At 45.8% G+C, this 17,871-nt stretch overlaps 1 protein-coding gene across 7 annotated transcripts in view; it reads right to left on the bottom strand.

The window, feature by feature from the left end:
* LOC105903070 (multiple PDZ domain protein) overlaps positions 1-17,871 on the bottom strand; it is a 78,339-nt gene that overhangs the window by 10,397 nt on the left and 50,071 nt on the right. For all 7 annotated transcript variants that reach the window (XM_042710467.1, XM_042710469.1, XM_042710468.1 and 4 more), the window contains 14 exons: positions 17,647-17,738; positions 16,543-16,618; positions 15,450-15,530; positions 14,126-14,221; positions 13,074-13,148; positions 12,453-12,630; positions 11,867-12,012; positions 10,138-10,221; positions 8,660-8,853; positions 3,743-3,890; positions 2,794-2,880; positions 2,301-2,391; positions 2,036-2,076; positions 1,109-1,231 (listed from right to left, as the gene is read on the bottom strand). In XM_042710467.1, coding sequence (XP_042566401.1) covers positions 1,109-1,231; positions 2,036-2,076; positions 2,301-2,391; positions 2,794-2,880; positions 3,743-3,890; positions 8,660-8,853; positions 10,138-10,221; positions 11,867-12,012; positions 12,453-12,630; positions 13,074-13,148; positions 14,126-14,221; positions 15,450-15,530; positions 16,543-16,618; positions 17,647-17,738 — 1,512 coding nt within the window. The remainder of the gene's footprint in view (positions 1-1,108; positions 1,232-2,035; positions 2,077-2,300; positions 2,392-2,793; positions 2,881-3,742; positions 3,891-8,659; positions 8,854-10,137; positions 10,222-11,866; positions 12,013-12,452; positions 12,631-13,073; positions 13,149-14,125; positions 14,222-15,449; positions 15,531-16,542; positions 16,619-17,646; positions 17,739-17,871) is intronic.

Raw genomic sequence — 17,871 nt, 5'->3', positions numbered from 1 at the left:
GTTCTGGTGTGGATCACTGAATGTGGAACATGACTGGCCCAGACTTGGTCATTTTCTAAGCTCGGTTCTGTGGAACCAAATGTGGTCCAAAAAGGCGATAGCCTTGGTTTGGGTTGGTTCTGGCGTGGATCACTGAATGTGGAACATGACTGGCCCAGACTTGGTCATTTTCTAAGCTCGGTTCTGTGGAACCAAATGTGGTCCAAAAAGGCAATGGCCTCCCTGAGTAGTGGGTTGGTTCTGACCTAGTTCTGGGGCGGAGCGCCAAATCTGAGCCGGATCTGTTCCCCATCTGTTACTATCTAAACATGGTTCTGTGGTACCGGACTTGGCCCATAAAGGCTCCGACCTTCCAGGCCACTTCAGGGGTAATAAGAGTCTTATCTGGGGCAATCAGCATGTAAACTCAAGGCTGTGTTCAATCACTCTCCTTCTGCAAAGGCCTTGAACCAATAATAGTTAACTACCAAACAATACAGCGGGAAAACATGACGATGGGGAAAAAAGACTTAGCCTGTGGTTATCAGCTGAATGCAAGCTTTTTCCTGTGTGATAAAGCGAGGGCTATTCATTTGCGAATGAATAGAATGAGAGAATAGAATTTCAGTAGTTTATTGATTATAAATGTGTTCAGACGTTTTACAATGGTCCCCCACTTTTCTGTCCTGTTTTTTGAAAAGCCTACTGCTGTTGTTGCTTTCTAATCAAGGAATTACGAGCATGTTTGTGCTTATGTATGCGTGTGCATGCAGGTTCATGTACAGGGTGCATGTGCTGATTTGTGCATATTTGTGTGTGTCTGTGGGAGAGTGAGCGTGTCAAAGACTGCACGTGTGTGTGAGCGAGAGAGTGAGAGTGTCAAAGATTGCACATGTGTGTGTGGTTTTTACTGCTAGTGATAGATGCTGACTTCTCTGCTGTGGGCCAATCTTATTGTTTTTATGTGCTGACTTGTGCATGCCTTTGTGTGTGTGTGTTTACATGTGTTAATGTGAGGGAATGTGTGTGTTTATGAGAAATAGTCTATGCTGAATGTTCATATATATTTGTACACAAATGAGTGTGTGTGTGTGTGTGTGTGTGTGTGTGCACAAAAGAAGCCTCTTACTCTTAGTCTCTGTGTCTGGGCAGCCAGTCCTGTGGGGTTCATCATGGCAATGAAGATGGGCACATCGCCCAGAGGACTGCCCACTCCTCCCGCTATACTGATGCCCAGAGAGTCTGTTGGACCCTGGAGACACACACACACACACACACACACACACATTCAGTACTCAGTTAATTAAACTTTGCATTATGCATCTAGTTTATGACACACCACACAAACACATCAATAGGCAGACAATTACACTTTCCATTCGGCACCAAGTTCTCACACACACACACACACACGGATTCACATACAGACATGCACGCACACACACACACACAAATTGCAGACTAAACACAATTAGGTCTGCGTTTAACGACAGCCCAAGTAGCAGAGCTTTGCAGTGAAGCGTCCAGCTCAGCACTCTCTGTGAGGCAAAACTGCTAACAAAGCACCGCCTGTTCCACTCAAGACACGCCACTAGATACCCATCTAAACGCCATTATGCACTAAACACAGATAAACTCCCGCTGCGATGCTAGCACAACAAACAGTACTCCAAGCTAAACACGGCAAGGAGTTAACAAAACCGCTTTCTTTTTTTATTTTTATTCCAGGGGAGTTTAAAACGTCTCAAATTGAATGTTTTTCGGTGAAACGGCAGCACGGTACGCGTGTCAACCACAGCTCGGGAAAGACAATAGAACACTCAGCACATTCCGTGGCCACGGTAACAAAAATACACCCAGCAATCTCTGCAGGAATTCTATCTGTTGGAGGCTGCCAAGATCCTCTTTTGGAGGATATGCATGGTCCAACACGGACACGGTTGACTGGTGAGGCAGGCACTGCTCAACCAATCGGAGAGTTTGTTACTGGTTCTAGGGTATCAGGCTGAAATGTACATGGCACTGGAACAGAAATGCCACCCAAGGATGCACTTACCTTTGTGAGTTCAACAGTTCTGACATCCTGTTGATCCAACGCTAAAGAGATGAAGATACACAGGGTCATTAACACTTTAGACAAGGCTATCTCTCACACACACACACACACACACACACACACACACACACACACACACACACACGATGCATGGTTGCTTTCACATATTCACAAGTGTGTAATGAGGACAAGTAAGGAGAGCTGAAGAAAGAAAAACTGAAATGCCCATCATTGGTAAAATATCAATATGATGGTGTCTACGTACATTCGTGACTTCTGCGTGTGTTGTCGTAATCACCTTGAAGGCTGCCCAACCGTGAGTGAGGGCCCACCTTGTAGTTGCCTGATTCACTTAGCTACATAATAAAACAGGAAAAAGATTACCCTTATACCGCACAAAGCCAAACTGAAACAAATAGACAAGCTGCATAAATAAAAGATTATTATTATTATTATTATTATTATTATATTTCAATGGAAATTGTAACATTGGATTCTAGAACACTAGTGTGTGTACATTTGTAGTGTTTATGGATTTCAACATTTGTAAGACTATGCCACTATATGCTGTTTGACAGGTCATCCCAACACCATGTATGCAGAAAACATGGGCACTAATAGAATAAATAAAATGGTGCCTCTCAGTTTTTTTTTTGTCACGGCAATTTAGTAAAGGTAAAGAAGACACCCTCGGCACCTAAGTTAAAGTCAAACTGGCATACTCTGGCATGTGAGTATTAGCCAAGCTGTGGACTCACCTGGCTGTTCTGTGAGAGTCTTCTCTCGGAGTGGAAGGGTCCAGCCTTGAAGCGACCCACCTCTATAGAGATGGGGCCCAAACAGCACTGTGGGAGACAAACACATGCACCTGAAGCAGAGGCACACTACATGCTATACACGCTGCATGCTACACACGCTGCATGCTAGATACACGCTGCATGCTACACACGCTGCATGCTACACACGCTGCATGTTAGACACGCTGCATGCTAGACACGCTGCATGCTAGATACACGCTGCATACTATACACGCTGCATGCTACACACGCTGCATGCTAGATACACGCTCCATGCTACACACGCTCCATGCTACACACGCTACATAGTACATATACTACATGCACTACATACTATCCATGCTACACACTAAACACGCTACATACTAGACAAGCTGCACACTACATACGCTGCATACTAGACATGCTTCATACTATATACACTACATTCTACACGCGCTACATACTACACGCGCTACATACTATACACAAAACGCCTATTTCATGAGGGGACTCCGCTCGGATCGTAACGACATGCATACAACAAATAGGCCAAGGTCAATAATATCACTGATAAGGCACTAAATAAGATCAATAAGCGAACAGGATGCCAGACTGTTCAAATACATCTACAATGACTCATAACGCGTAATGTTGTGCTTGCGGTAATGTCTTAAGTCATTGTTGAGGAAGGGCTCAGTAGTTTCACAGATTTCACGTCCTAAGTGGTGCAGCCATGTTTACCTCTAATCCAGCGGTTCTCATGATTTTAAGTTGTGTCCACAGAGAGACAAGATTTTCACACATCACAGAAGTCAGCATCTATCACTAGCAGTACACACACACACATACACACACACACCCGTGCAATCTTTGACAGACACTCTCACTCACACAGACACACACACACACACACACACACACGCGTTACCTTGAGCAGTGCAGCCACGGCTTCCTGTGTGGCAGTGCGCACGTCCTCCCCGTTCACAGACAGGATCTGATCGCCCTGCATCAGCCTCCCGTCCGACTCCACCAGACCCCCCCTCACTATGTCCGACACGAACACCCCTGTGTCATTCCTGGAGGGGATTAAACACAAACACACACAGACACCTCAGTTATCAATGTCACCTTCATTGTAAACACACACAGACACCTCAATTATCAATGTCACCTTCATTGTAAACACACCCAGACACCTCAATTATCAATGTCACCTTCATTGTAAAGGTGACTACCCCCTCTCGATGTATATCACACTAGAGTGGATCAAACACAAACACACACAGACACCTCAGTTATCAATGTCACCTTCATTGTAAACACACACAGACACCCCAATTATCAATGTCACCTTCATTGTAAACACACACAGACACCTCAATTATCAATGTCACCTTAATTGTAAACACACCCAGACACCTCAGTTATCAATGTCATTAAACACAGACAGACACCTCAATTATCAATGTCATTAAACACAAACACCCCAATTATCAATGTCACCTTTATTGTAAAGGTGACTACCCCCCCTCTCCTCCATGTATACATTCAGAAGATTTTTTTTTTTTAATTACTTCAGATCCACAATACTTTTGTATTTAGACACTTTGACACTTCTGTATTTAGAATTTCTGTGTTGTATTTAGACACTTAATACAATTATTCACACATATGGTACTTGTTACAACACACCAAGCATTATCAGGAAATGGGGTGTGATGACATATGTATTTCCCAGCATGCATGCATACAGCACTGAGCTCAACCGCTGAAAGGCTCGTTAAACCCTTAAATTATGAGGTCATTCGGTCTACAAGGCCGCATGGCAAATCCATCATAGGCATCGGAAAATACAGAACACTTAACTTCCTCTCCTTCCCAATAACTATAACTAACCCGGATAAATCATCATCTTCATTTGACTCCTGTCAAAAAGTGTGTGTGTGTGTGTGTGTGTGTGTGTGTGTGTGTGTGTGTGTGTGTGTGTTCGCGTGTGTGTGCATGTCCTTAAATGTGTGTCCAGCTCTTGCTCTCATTTTGAGAACTCTAACTACTAATTTCTTAAATGTTACCCTGTCAGACACACATAAAATCCATTTGTTCTGTCCAAAAACACACACACACACTTCTCCCGCCAGTGCTTTTGTTACATGCCTTTGTTAACCTCATTGACTCGCGTTACTGGCAAACTCTCCAGTGGGAGAATGTGATCTGGTCAAACGGGTGTAGAATCCCGGTGTGAGTTACCCGAAGTGTGTGTGTGTGTGTGTGTGTGTGTGTGTGTGTGTCTTGGCTCAGTTGATCTGGGAGCTCTTGGCTGTCAGGGTTGCTCCTCACCACTGAGCTTAGCAGCTTGTTTTCGACAGTCGGACTTGGCTGCTGCTTGAGCCACGCCGTTCAAGACACACACACACACACGCATGCCGTACACACAGACACGCTGCACACACAGACACACACGCGCGGCGTACACACAGACACACACACGCACGCCGTACACACAGAGACACACACGCGCACACACACACGCCGTACACACATGCGCACACAGACAAACACGCACGGCGTACACAAACGCACACAGACACACACACACACACGCCGTACACACAGACACAGGCGCGCACACAGACAAACACGCACGGCGTACACAAACGCACACAGACACACACACATACGCGTACACACAGACACACGCACGGCGTACACACAGACACACACGTGCACACGCACGCGGTACACACAGACACACACGCGCACACAGACACACACGCACGCCGTACACACACGCGCGCAAATGGAGCACACACAAATATGTAGTCACACTGTATATAGTCATACACAGACAAACAGACAGACACACACCCACACAAATGCACACAAACTTTCATTCAAGTACACTTAAAAAAATTCCTCTTGTATACATATGTAAAAACACACTGAAACCTAGACAAATCCTCTTGCATACATGTCATACAAACACGCATGCAGTTGAACACACACACCCACTCGTTCCAATGGCCACCCAGACAGCATATGGGCAAACCAGTTTAGTACCCTACCTACTAGAGGTGTGCACCTGTCACATGCACAATGCTTTTTTATATGGAACAATGGCACATTGGTACATGCATTTCATTCATGAAGGCAAAGCCCCTCAAACACTGAGAACAAAATGATGCGTGTTGTTGGGAGAAGTCGGGATCAGCATCGTGAATCGGGTGGTGGTATCTGTTTTGGTTACGTTAGCATTACTAAAACATGGCTGCATAGAGCATGAAGACAGCGTAGTGTTTTGCGCTAACTCTACTTTTGAAACTGTCAATGCGAGATGTTGTGCAGATTTATAGCAAGTTGAAAGTTACATGACTTGTAACGTTATGTCGTCCGCAATAACTTAGTTTATAGTCATAAGTAGAATTAGCAGCAAAGCTTCAGGCCATCGACAGGTTCGTGGTACATTTAGATCGATCCAGGCGTCCGCTTACTGATTTAGTCACAGCTTAACGGTAAAACTGGTTTCTGATACGCATCAGTGAATCGTTGCACCCCTAATACCTACACAGCTAAACAAGATATGTCTTTATATATTTTCTATATCTTATATGTCATATCTTATCTGTCTTGTATCTTATAGCCTAGCTGATGCTACTGTTTCATCTTATTTGGTCAGTGAAACGTGACTGGCGGCTGGTTCTGTCCAATGAGAGGGGAGGGCCAAACATGTCACACTCTTACTGGGAAACTGGCCACCACAGAAAACACACACACACACACACACACACACACACACACCTGGCCACCACAGCAAACACTGAAGGATTCCACTGGGCAGGGCTGTAGCCAGGGCAAACACAACTTTGAGTTGTCCACTGAGGTATGTGTGTGTGTGTGCATGCCTATGTGTTTATGTGTGTGTGTGTGTGTGTACTTGTGAGTGAGTGTGCCCGCCAATGTGTACACACGTGTGTGTGAGATCATGTGTAATCACTATCTAAGTCTATGGTGTGTGTGTGTGTGTTTTGTGAGATCATGTGTGAAGTGTGCTTAAGTGCTGAGGTGTGTTGGTGTACGTGTGTGAGATCATGTGTAATGTGTGTTTAAGCTTTAAGAGGTTGGCGACTCCCACTTCAACCTAATTAATCACGGTCCGCCGGACACATACTTGTGAGATGGCTGCTTGAATAGTGACTCAGCAAACTGCCTCACCTAATTAAGCACCCGACGCATTCACACTCCTCAGATAGTAGTTGCTGTAACCTCTCCTCATATCTCCTCATCACCACATTGGGGTTTCCTACTAAATACACAGACTGAAACCCTCGACTTTATTTGTGTTATGTAGATGTTTTAAAGTAGGTTGTGTGAGTCGGTCAGTCGAGATAAGGGTGCGTGGATCTTTTAATTTACCTCGTAGTGCTCGAGTGAAAAATAAAGTGAACGATAAAACTTGAGCTGATATCACAAGTCCAGAGCCTCCTCAGTATGTTTCCTGCACTTCAGACGTTTGATGTATTATGATGTCAGTGAGGTGGGAGGAGGGAGGGTCTGGGACTCTTTTAGTCAGCTGATGTCCATTCAGTTCCTCATTCCCACTCACACAGAGAGCCATCGCAGTTATTACGATTTTACTGAAATGGTGGCGGGTAGGAATGGGAGCAAACCGGTTAAGCCGCGCTGTTAATCTATCCCCTGGCGACCTGACATAACATTATCAGTTATCTCCTGACACGGCTCCAGTGGGAATTGAACCCTAGGGTCAGGGGTTGTGTTTGAGAACGGGCAAGGGGGTGTTGGGGTGGGGATATGGGGTTGGGGGTGGACTTCTCCCCCTACATTGATTACATTGATATCACAGTAAGCCCTTGCTCGATTAATGTCCCATTATTTCTCTCAGGGTGGTTAAATGTCTATGTGAAGCCATTTAACATCATCTTCAGGCCATGCAGCAAGCCTTTTTTTACTGGCTGCTATGGTTGCCTAGTTGCTATGCCAGATGATATAGTCTCCTATCTCTAACTTAAAATTAGTTAATATTATAAAATGTAAATCATTATTATTAAGTTATGAGAGAAAAATGTAGAAACCTTCAGGGTTCCTGTGCAGCTTCGCTGCTTGGCCCTCAAATACACACATTTAACTTTAACGCAGCTAATTAATAAAGTTCATATTATCACACCCTTCCAACTGTTAAGAAGGTTCCCTAAGCTAGAGATAGTTATGAACGCATCCCCCCACCCCCAGCACTCTGCCTGGTTTCCATATCTCTGTGCTCTGCAGTCCTGACTGAATTTATCAGTGGTACTCTTGATTAGCTGAATGTACTCAGTTTGACCAATCAAGAGCATTTCAGTTACACTGACTTACATTGGGTGCGTGGATCTTGGAGGATGCATTGAAGATATGCAGGGCAGTGGGCTCCAAGAGCACCTCCTGATTTGACCTTGTTAACGTTCAAGTCTTGAATAGTCAAGTCAAGTTCTGGCTCAGTGGTTCTGGTACCAGCTGCCCACAATAGAAGATGCAAGACATGCATGGAAGCAGGGCTCAAGGAGAAGAACCAAGAGCCCATAAGTTGGCTATGTCAGTAAGTCTCTACAGTTCTGTCTCGGGTTCTGGTTCTGGTACCAACTGCCCACAATGCAGTTCTGTAGAATAGAGTTCAGGTTGTGATTCTAGTACCCTCTGCCCATGATAGAAGACAGAAGATATCCAGGGCACCCCACAAGAGCAGGACTGAAAACCTATGTTAAGTTCAAGTCTCTACAGTTCTGGTTGTGGGTTCAAGTAGCTTCTCTATAATAATGAGAGCATCTAAGAGATAAAGACTGTGCCTCCTGCCTACCTCCTGCCCACGATGCTGAGGCCCAGGCCCTGTCCTGGCTTCTTCTGGAGCTCCACGGTGAAGACGTCCCACAGCTCGTCTTCCTTGTACTGGCCCTCGTCCCGGTACACGCTCAGACGCACCCGCTGAGGGGTCTGACGCAGCACGTTTATCGCCTCGTCATGAGTCGCCATGCGCAGGTCTATACCATTCACCTGCGAGTGAGGAGAGAGGGAGATAAAAGAGAGAGAGAGAGTTGATGGACAAAGGAACAGATAGATAGACAGAGAGAGGGGTAACAGAGAGGAAAAGGGAGAGAGACGGAGAGAAGCCAGTATTGTAAATAAATGTTTTTTTTCTGTTATGGAAAACTGGTTATACCTACCAACCTTCTTATGTCTTTTTCTATTCATTAGTTTAGAATGGAAACAGAGGCAGGATAAGAATAAAAGGATATGGCTGAATTTAGAAACGTAAGGTAGGAGGGAAACATCACTTTCTCAAACTAAATTCAAGATATCATCTGAAGCATAGAGTGATGGCCTAATTAAAATGGGTGGGAATGAACGGCATGAAAGACCATTATTTTCCCAGAGTCTATTTTAATCATCTTTCTGCTGCAGTTCACGCAAAGAGGAAATACCACATTAGCATTAGCATAGCAGCGAGCACAATTAGCGCTTTCCCCTGTGGTGCAGTGAGGAATGGCTGTTAATACCGCTAGCTGCTTTACTGCTGGTGCTAATGTGATACGGGTGGGCCCCAGCTAGCATGCAGCAAACTCTCTGGCCCCGGAGTGCAGAAGCTACAGAGGGCTTGGCCTCCCTCCAACCCCCTAAAGTTACAGGGGGCAATTATGTCGTCAAGAGTATGTGAGGGGGAGAGAGAGAGAGAGAAGAGGGAGGGGGTGAAACTGAGGAGAGACGTGTGTGTGTGTGTGTGTGTGTGTGTGTGTGTGTGTGTGTGTGTGTGTGTGTGTGTGTGTGGGGTGGGGTGGGGGGGGGGGGGGGGGGGGGGGGGGGGGTGGTTGCTCAGTGACTAACAGCCCTTGTTCCCCACCCGACAGTCTGACTGGGGCATCAGAAGGTCAGTGAAGCGGCGGTGCCTATGGCCTCCCGTGTGGGAGCATGACGCCTCTCTTCTCTCCACAACCTCTCCGTCCATAACGCAAAATGTCAAACGTCTGCCTACAAGGGCTCACATTCTCTCTCTCTCTTTCTCTGTGGCCTCCCTGTGCAAATTATACCGTTCTTGTTTTTGCGCCGGTGTTCTGATGACTGTGCCTCATATCAAAGACTTCCTGTGCTGTATGTCTCTCCGCACCATAATTACAGAAGAATATTTCAGAGGAAGTGACTGCTAAGTAATGACCCTCACTGTAAATCAGTCAGAATGTAAGACTTTTATGGTGTTTTGACTGGTGTATTCTACAGAAGATATTTTTGTTTTGCAGTGGGGGCTGATGGGATAGGCATTGGGGGGTCTTTCTGCTTCTGTACCTCCAGGATCTGGTCCCCAGCCCACAGTCGGCCGTCCTTGGAGGCCGCCCCCTCCTCGTAGACCTCATGGATGATGATGGCACCCTGGAGAGAGAGAGATAGAGACATCAACATCTCCAGTCAACCAAATGTATGTAGCTTTGGGTTCATGCCTCTCTACCATGTCAGATATGGACATTTCAATTTGAATTTTGAGAGAGAGAGAGAGAGAGAGAGAAAGAGAGAGAGAGAGAGAGAGAGGATGAAGGGGACCGAATGAAAGAGGCAAGACAGAAGTGAAAGAGTGAGAGAGATAAATACAGAGAGAGAGAGAGAAGATGGAGGACCGAATGAGACCGAGTGAGAGAGATAAAAACGGTAACCAAGCGAAAGAAATGTCCCTGAGAGACAAGGGAGAAGGCGGAGAGAAATGGAAGGGAAGAGGAAATGCACTGGAGAACGAGGAATGATGGGAGTGAGAAGAGGAGGTCTGGAGAGGGAGGGGGGGGGGGGGGGTAGAGTAACAGTGATGAGAGTGAGAAGAGGAGGTCTGGAGAAGGGGGGGGTAGAGTAACAGTGATGGAGTGAGAAGAGGAGGTCTGGAGAGGGGAGGGGGGGGATAGAGTAACAGTGATGGAGTGAGAAGAGGAGGTCTGGAGAAGGGGGGGTAGAGTAACAGTGATGAGAGTGAGAAGAGGAGGTCTGGAGAGGGGGGGGGGTAGAGTAACAGTGATGGGAGTGAGAAGAGGAGGTCTGGAGGGGGGGTAAAGTAGCAGCAGGGGACAGAAGCAGAGGGGGGGTAAACTGATTAAAGCAGAACAGGTTGCGCTGGAGGAGTGTATGGGTGGTTTGGGTCAAAGGTCACATTCCAAAGCTGGATATTGTCTCCTGTGGCCACACACACAAAGGGGCCATAGCTCAGACATCACTGAAACACACACACACACACACACACACACACACACACACACACACACACACACACACAGTAGTGTAATGCCCCATGGGGGTGAGGTGTGGGTGGGTTGACCGCAAAGCATCCCAGACTCTTTCTCAGACAGGCATGTACACACTGTGCTGAAGGTTCTCATAATTCTACCAGAAACACAAGGGAACTTTATGACATCACCGCACCGCACCAACTAAACTGAGTAGTGTGTGCAGTTGGTCATCACTACCTTTATAAAACGGATAAACTTACACATTCATTTAATTAATACATTTTCATATCTACATTTTTCTGATGTTATTTTTTGTTACTTTGCTCTCCCTTGACATTACCACAGCTTTTATATCTAAAGCTGCTGAATGCACTAATTACAAATTTCACTTCCACAAGGGATAGAAGTTAATTGGGGGTCATAAGGTAGACTGTAAAAACAAGTGATAGTCTAAATAGAAAATTATAGTCTGTGGCTGATGAGGCATTTTTGAAATCTCTTGACACATCTTTGAACTCGACTGCGTGGCTTGAGCAGTTTTAAAACCATTTAAGCCTATATTTAGGCACCTATATGTAGGTATATGTCAGTTGAAATGGGAGAAATAGTGTAGTTACTAGGAGAGTTACGTAGGTATATGAAGGTATATGTTGGTTGAAATGGGAGAAATAGTGTAGTTACTAGGAGAGTTACGTAGGTATATGAAGGTATATGTCAGTTGAAATTGGAGAAATAGAGTAGTTACTAGGAGAGTTACGTAGGTATATGAAGGTATATGTCAGTTGAAATTGGAGAAATAGAGTAGTTACCAGGAGAGTGTCACAGCCCCCGACGATGCTGAGGCCCAGTCCCGTGCGTCCTTTTGAGATCTCTATGGTGGTCTCGCAGCCGGGGATGATGGGACAGGTGATGGGGTCGGACACCAGCGTGGCCGGAGTGGACGACCTGCTTGAGCCTGGAACACACCGTGACAACCAGAATAGGATCACTCACACAAGACGGGCTGAACCATCCAGCAATCACATTCGTCGTCATAGAGACGAAGTTATATCCTGTTTCTAACATATAACAATGCTTGACTCAACTTACCACTTCATAACATACATTATCACAAGCTATTAATTGAGGATATCCCTAACATTTCTACAGTCCCACTCCTTGAATGACTAATAATACTACTGATTACTTCTCACTACTGTTATCATTCCTAGACTAGTGTTAGGGCTGCCACTCCTAGTATGAATGTAGCTTCTGCCAGTACCTAATTTATCATGAAAACATACAGTACATGAAAACATTCATGATTTTTTAGTGCACAAAGTCTGGTACATGGATCTTTATTATCATTGATTGGATGATGGTATTGTGACCTTTCACCTGTAGCTCAGTACTTACTTCTGATTGGCTCCGACTCGGGCAGGCCCATGGTTGGCTGAGGCACAGTGGCTGGGGCATTGAGGACGCCGTCAGACACTCTGCTCTCATTGGTGGAGGAGGAGGAGAGAGCGGCGGGTTCCTGAGAGCCTATGGTCAGTTTCACAGGGCCCTTGGCTTTCCCTAGCAACGACGACACCTGACAACCAAGACACGGAACTTCTTACTGCATCGCAAACTGACACACTAAACACCACCTCAGGTGTCATTAAGCGAAACACTTATAATCCGTTGCATGCACTTTATTGATGACCTTAAACACAGTCCTTGCCAGTAGAATCATGACCTTATCTGCTGACCTTATCTATTCACTTTACCACACTGCATACACGACACAACTACTGTTGCTTTCAGAAAGCAGCTGCTGCACAGTTCCTCACACTAACATATGTTTCAGACATTCTAATCAAGGGTCAGTTACTGCTTGAGGTCACTCCTACAAAAGATATCATCATGGATGGATCTTCACAGAGGTAAATCTGTGAAATGATCATGATTCATAGTTCATATTTATATTTTATATTTTAGGTTATAAAACAAAGAAAGAAAGAAAGAAAGAAAGAAACAAATATATATTCTCACCTTGTCCACAGTGTATCCTGCGACCACCTCGTCATCAATGGCGAGGAGTCTGTCACCAACTCTTATGGAGCCCTCCTACAAAGGCATCAATCACACAAGTAAGATACATTATACACATTATACACATACAAATTAGCCTAAAGACATTTACACCAAAATGATATCATTATATATGGGCATTTAAATATGTATTTCTGTATAATTTTTATATATAGGTATTTAAATATGTAATTTTATATAATATTTATATGAGTGTTTAAATATATTTATATATAAATTATTACATATGGGTATTCTTCTATTCCAGCGATGGAGCCCTTTCACCGGAGCAGAAACAGGCATCACAATAGTGTTGCTCTTCACACAATTAAGGAAGCGTTCATCTGTCAGTAGGTCAAACACATTTTGGCTAGACCAAATGCCAAGCTTATACGTCTCCATGAGGTTTTTTTTCCCTTTTCCCTACAAGGTTCACACAGTTTCAGCGCAGTAAATGTCATGTATTTGCTCACCAGGATTAGCGCTGAGCTCATCCTCTCAGTATGTAAAGTTCATTGTGCACACAGAGAGATAAAGGTTTGCTGAGTGAGGGCCTGATTAGCAGACACGTAGGAGGAACGCAGCGCAGCGCTATTCAAACAGGCTGAGGAATGGGGACGGTGAAACTGCAAAGTTCACATTTCATCGGGGGGGGAATCATTTTAATCAGAGGTGATCATCGACTGTATCCAGTCATGGAGGAGCAGTAGACTCTGCCTTCCTCACGGGGTCACTACAGGTCAGCTGGCCATTGTCTTCCAGCCTCATTTGAGCCGTGCGGATTGATTTCAGCCCATTCACAGCTGCACATCTATAATGCATGTGTGTCCACCTGGCTCTAGCCTTTCATGCTCTGCACCGCACTGCTTCAGGTGTACACCACACGACTCGGGTATCGCCCAGACCCCATCACCACCACCACCACCACACTATCCATCCACCATCTACCATACACACCTGGACACCAGCTGAGATGTGAGTTGTGTGTGTGTGTGTGTGGTGCTCGGACATACGTGTGCTGCAGGCCCAGACTCCGGTATGCTGAGGATCAGCACTCCGCCCATGGTGTCCTCTTCTTTACTGAAGGACAGGCCCACTCCACCTTCATCCTGGGACAGAGGCAGAGAGAGAGAGAGATGAGGAAGAGGAGTTAGGAGGTGTGTGGTGTGGGAGAGAGGGAATGTAGTTTTTAGCGTGTGTGAGAGATACAGTGTTTGTTCAAGTTTGTGTTAAGAAGTGCGTGTATGTCTGTGTGTATATCAGAGAGAGAGAGAGAGACAATGATAAAGTTTGTGTTTGTGCAAGTATTTGTTACTTTGTGTGTGTGTGTGTGTGTGTGTGTGTGTGTGTGTGTCAAGGCTCCTAGTGACTTTATGGTCAGTACAGCCAGGTTGGGTGTGGCACATTTGTCTTTGCTTAGACAAGATAGCCTAAGCAAATGAATGTGTGCAGCTGTGTGCTTTTGCATGTCTGTATTTGTGTGTGTGTGTGTGTGTGTGTGTGTGTGTGCACAAGGTTAAACACAGCATGCATCCTGTTCCAAACCAGCACATTGAAACACCCTGCTAGTACACACTCAGTCTAAGTGTGGGGTTGGAATCTGCTGGCCTACACAACAACTCATTCTCAAGGCCTGAGTCTTCCCTTTGCGGGGTGTGTTATGGAACAACAGAGGGAGTCTACAGAGGCCACTGTCCTTGTCAAACGGTCAGAGGTAGGCAGCCTAATCCACTAACCTAATCCACTCTCGTGGAAGTGTTTACAGTTTACTGAGGACCTACACTTGGCTTGGCTCCTGCACTGAGAAAGTACACATAATTTTGTGGTCTCACAAGATTGAAAACAAACTTGATTGAACTTGAAAATACTCTTGCCGTGGTAGAGGGCCTTACAGCAGCCCCTCCCCAGTAAGCATTAGTGGCAATTACATTACACTACATTACGGAGCACATAAAGGGGTTGCGTCTTGTCTTTGACACGTTATCACACAGTTCAACAGATGTCTCCCTCACGCTGTAAACATGCGTTACATAAGCGCGCACGTGTGCAGGCCGAGCACAGAACGTACTGGGGGACGGCCGCCTCATCTCCAGGTGTTTTCGTCTTTTCATCAGGCCATTAAAAGTGGAATTCATAGCAATCAATCCTTTTACCCTACTTCCTTCTGTCTTTCTTTTTATCTGTCTGTCTCTCTCTTTCTTGTCGTAAGCCTTTACTAATGTCAGGCCTGTCTATAGTGCTTTCTTCCTTCTGAGACTGCACTGCTACGTACATCCTGAGAGAGAGAGAGAGAGAGAGAGCGAGAGAGAGAGAAATAATTAAGGAGAGGATTCTTACCTTGGGCAGGACGATGTGCTGAACATACTTGAACATGTCGGCGTCTGTCGCTGGGGGGGTGATGGCAGCAGCTCCTGAGTCCTGCCGTGAGGGGAGAAGGGAGGTGGTGAGATGCCATGTTACGTGACGTGACGGGACGGGACGCAACCCGATGGGACGGGAGGGTTTCTAATGCAGTCTATCGCAATTCAGTTTGCATTCCTCAGTTTTAATCTCCCTCGAGGAGGGATCTGCACAAATCAAGTCTCCCATGATTCCTTCACACTCAGGTTACTCTGTGCCTTACATCAGAAGAACAGGTAGAAGAAGAAGAAGAAGAAGAAGAAGAAAAAAAATTAAGGATGGAGTGAAATAAAGAAGGGAAAAAAAAGAGAAAAACGCTGTGGATGACAGCATGACTGGCGATCTGTGTTGAGTCTGTTGTTCTGTTGTGGGAGGGAAACTGACAGCACAGATGGATGCTGGATTTGGAGCAGACTTGGGCCCCAACCATGCCAGAGTCAACTACCATCTAACGCTTTCCTCAGAGGACCACACTCACTATACACACACACACACACACACACACACACGCATACACATGCATATTCACACACACAGACACGCATATACACACACACAGACACGCATATACAAACACGCACGCACACACACACACACACACACAGGCGCTGAGAGGGTGCCATATGGAGCAGGATAGCGATGCTTCACATGAGAGAGAGACCTAACAAAGAGACAACCTGGAGAACAGGCAGGAGACAGAGAGAGAGAGAGAGAGAGAGAGAGAGAGATGGAGAGTGATGAAGGGAGAGGTGGAGACCGTTCTCTGGCTAATTGGCTGTAAAGAGTGGCCTGCTGTGAGGAAGAGAGAGGGAGTGAGAGAGAGAGAGAGAGAGAGAAGGAGGTGAAGGAGGTGAAAAAGAGAGAGAGAGAAGAAGAGAGAGAGGGGGGAAAAGGAAAGCCGACAAGGAGGACGAGAGGGACAGAGAGACAGAAAATAAGAGAGAGAGAGAGTGAGAGTGACAGAAAAAGAGTGAGAGAGAGACGGGAAGAGAGAGAGAGTGAAGTGGTCAGTCCTCTGCTGGGGTCTTACCTTAGTGCTGGGATCCGGAGCATCTCCAAACTCCTTGACAGGTCCCACGGCCATCTGGCTCAGCGCTTCCATGTTCCTGCCATCCAGAAGAGACGCCGCAACATCAATCACCCTCGCTCTCCACACACACTAGGACACAGTTTCAAACGATCCCCCCACGCAGATACACACACACACAAAACACCCCCTACACACACACACACACACACACAAAACACCCCCCTACACACACACACACACACACACACACACACACACAAAACACCCCCCTACACACACACACACACAAAACACCCCCATACACACACACACACAAAACACCCCCCTACACACACATTCAGTAGGCATGAAAGCCAGCCCTCATGCTTCTGAGCTCAGGGCCTCATTATGTGTGTGCATATTTAGGCCAGATCAGTGTGTGTGTGTGTGTGTGTGTGTGTGTGTGTGTGTGCATATTTAGGCCAGATCAGAGGCTGGCTAGACAGACAGCGGACAGGGCAAGGAGGGACACGGATGGGAACAGCTCTAAAGGAGAGTGTGCTTGGCACAGGACATGGGTGTGTGGGTGTGTATGTTTCCGTGTGTGTGTGTGTGTGTGTGTGAGTGAGAGAGAGAGTGAATGTGTGCGTGTGTCATTGTCTATGTGTTTCTGTGCCAAAGAGCATTTTTGTGGGTTGTGTGTGTGTGTTTGTGTGTGTCTCACCACGTGTGTTTGCATAAAAACACACTCTAATTGGACTCTCATTACAGCGCTCGGAGTGCTGCCAAAACTGATGTTTCATGTGTTTGTCTCCCCTCCTCTCCAAGTTTTCATTAGTCTCTCTGTTGGCTCATGTTTCACCCGTAAGAACTGACTCTCTTTATACTGATCCTTGAGTAAGTTAGCAAGGACACACAAGTTACAAAAGACACGAGACCGTTAGGAATGTCTACACTGCCCCCTGCTGGATGTTGCGTGTAAATGCAGAATTCAGTGAGGTGGAAAAGATGAAGACTAGGTTCTGCATCGTGTAGTCTTTTTTTCATTTTTGATGCACTCACTCTTTGACCTATGATTGTTTTGGCCGCTGTGCAGACTGTAACGGCAGGTTTTGTGTGCGGTACCTGATGAAGACGATCTTGACCTTGGATGGGGCACCTTTGATGATTGAGGAGGCGTTCTGATGGCTGCGACCGTATAGAATCTGCCCATTTATCTAGAATGGTAGATAAGCAAAGAATATCAGTTAACACACAGAGACTGAAAAGCTTAAGCACAAAGTGCACCATTACAAGTAATGTTCTTTGATAATGCTTGGTATAATTATAATGATGATATTGCATATAATT

Source organism: Clupea harengus, chromosome 18, assembly GCF_900700415.2.
Source record: "Clupea harengus chromosome 18, Ch_v2.0.2, whole genome shotgun sequence".
In the NCBI taxonomy this organism is placed as follows: domain Eukaryota; kingdom Metazoa; phylum Chordata; class Actinopteri; order Clupeiformes; family Clupeidae; genus Clupea; species Clupea harengus.
The sequence above is the reverse complement of the archived record's forward strand: the minus strand, read 5'-3'. Positions and strand labels throughout refer to the sequence as shown.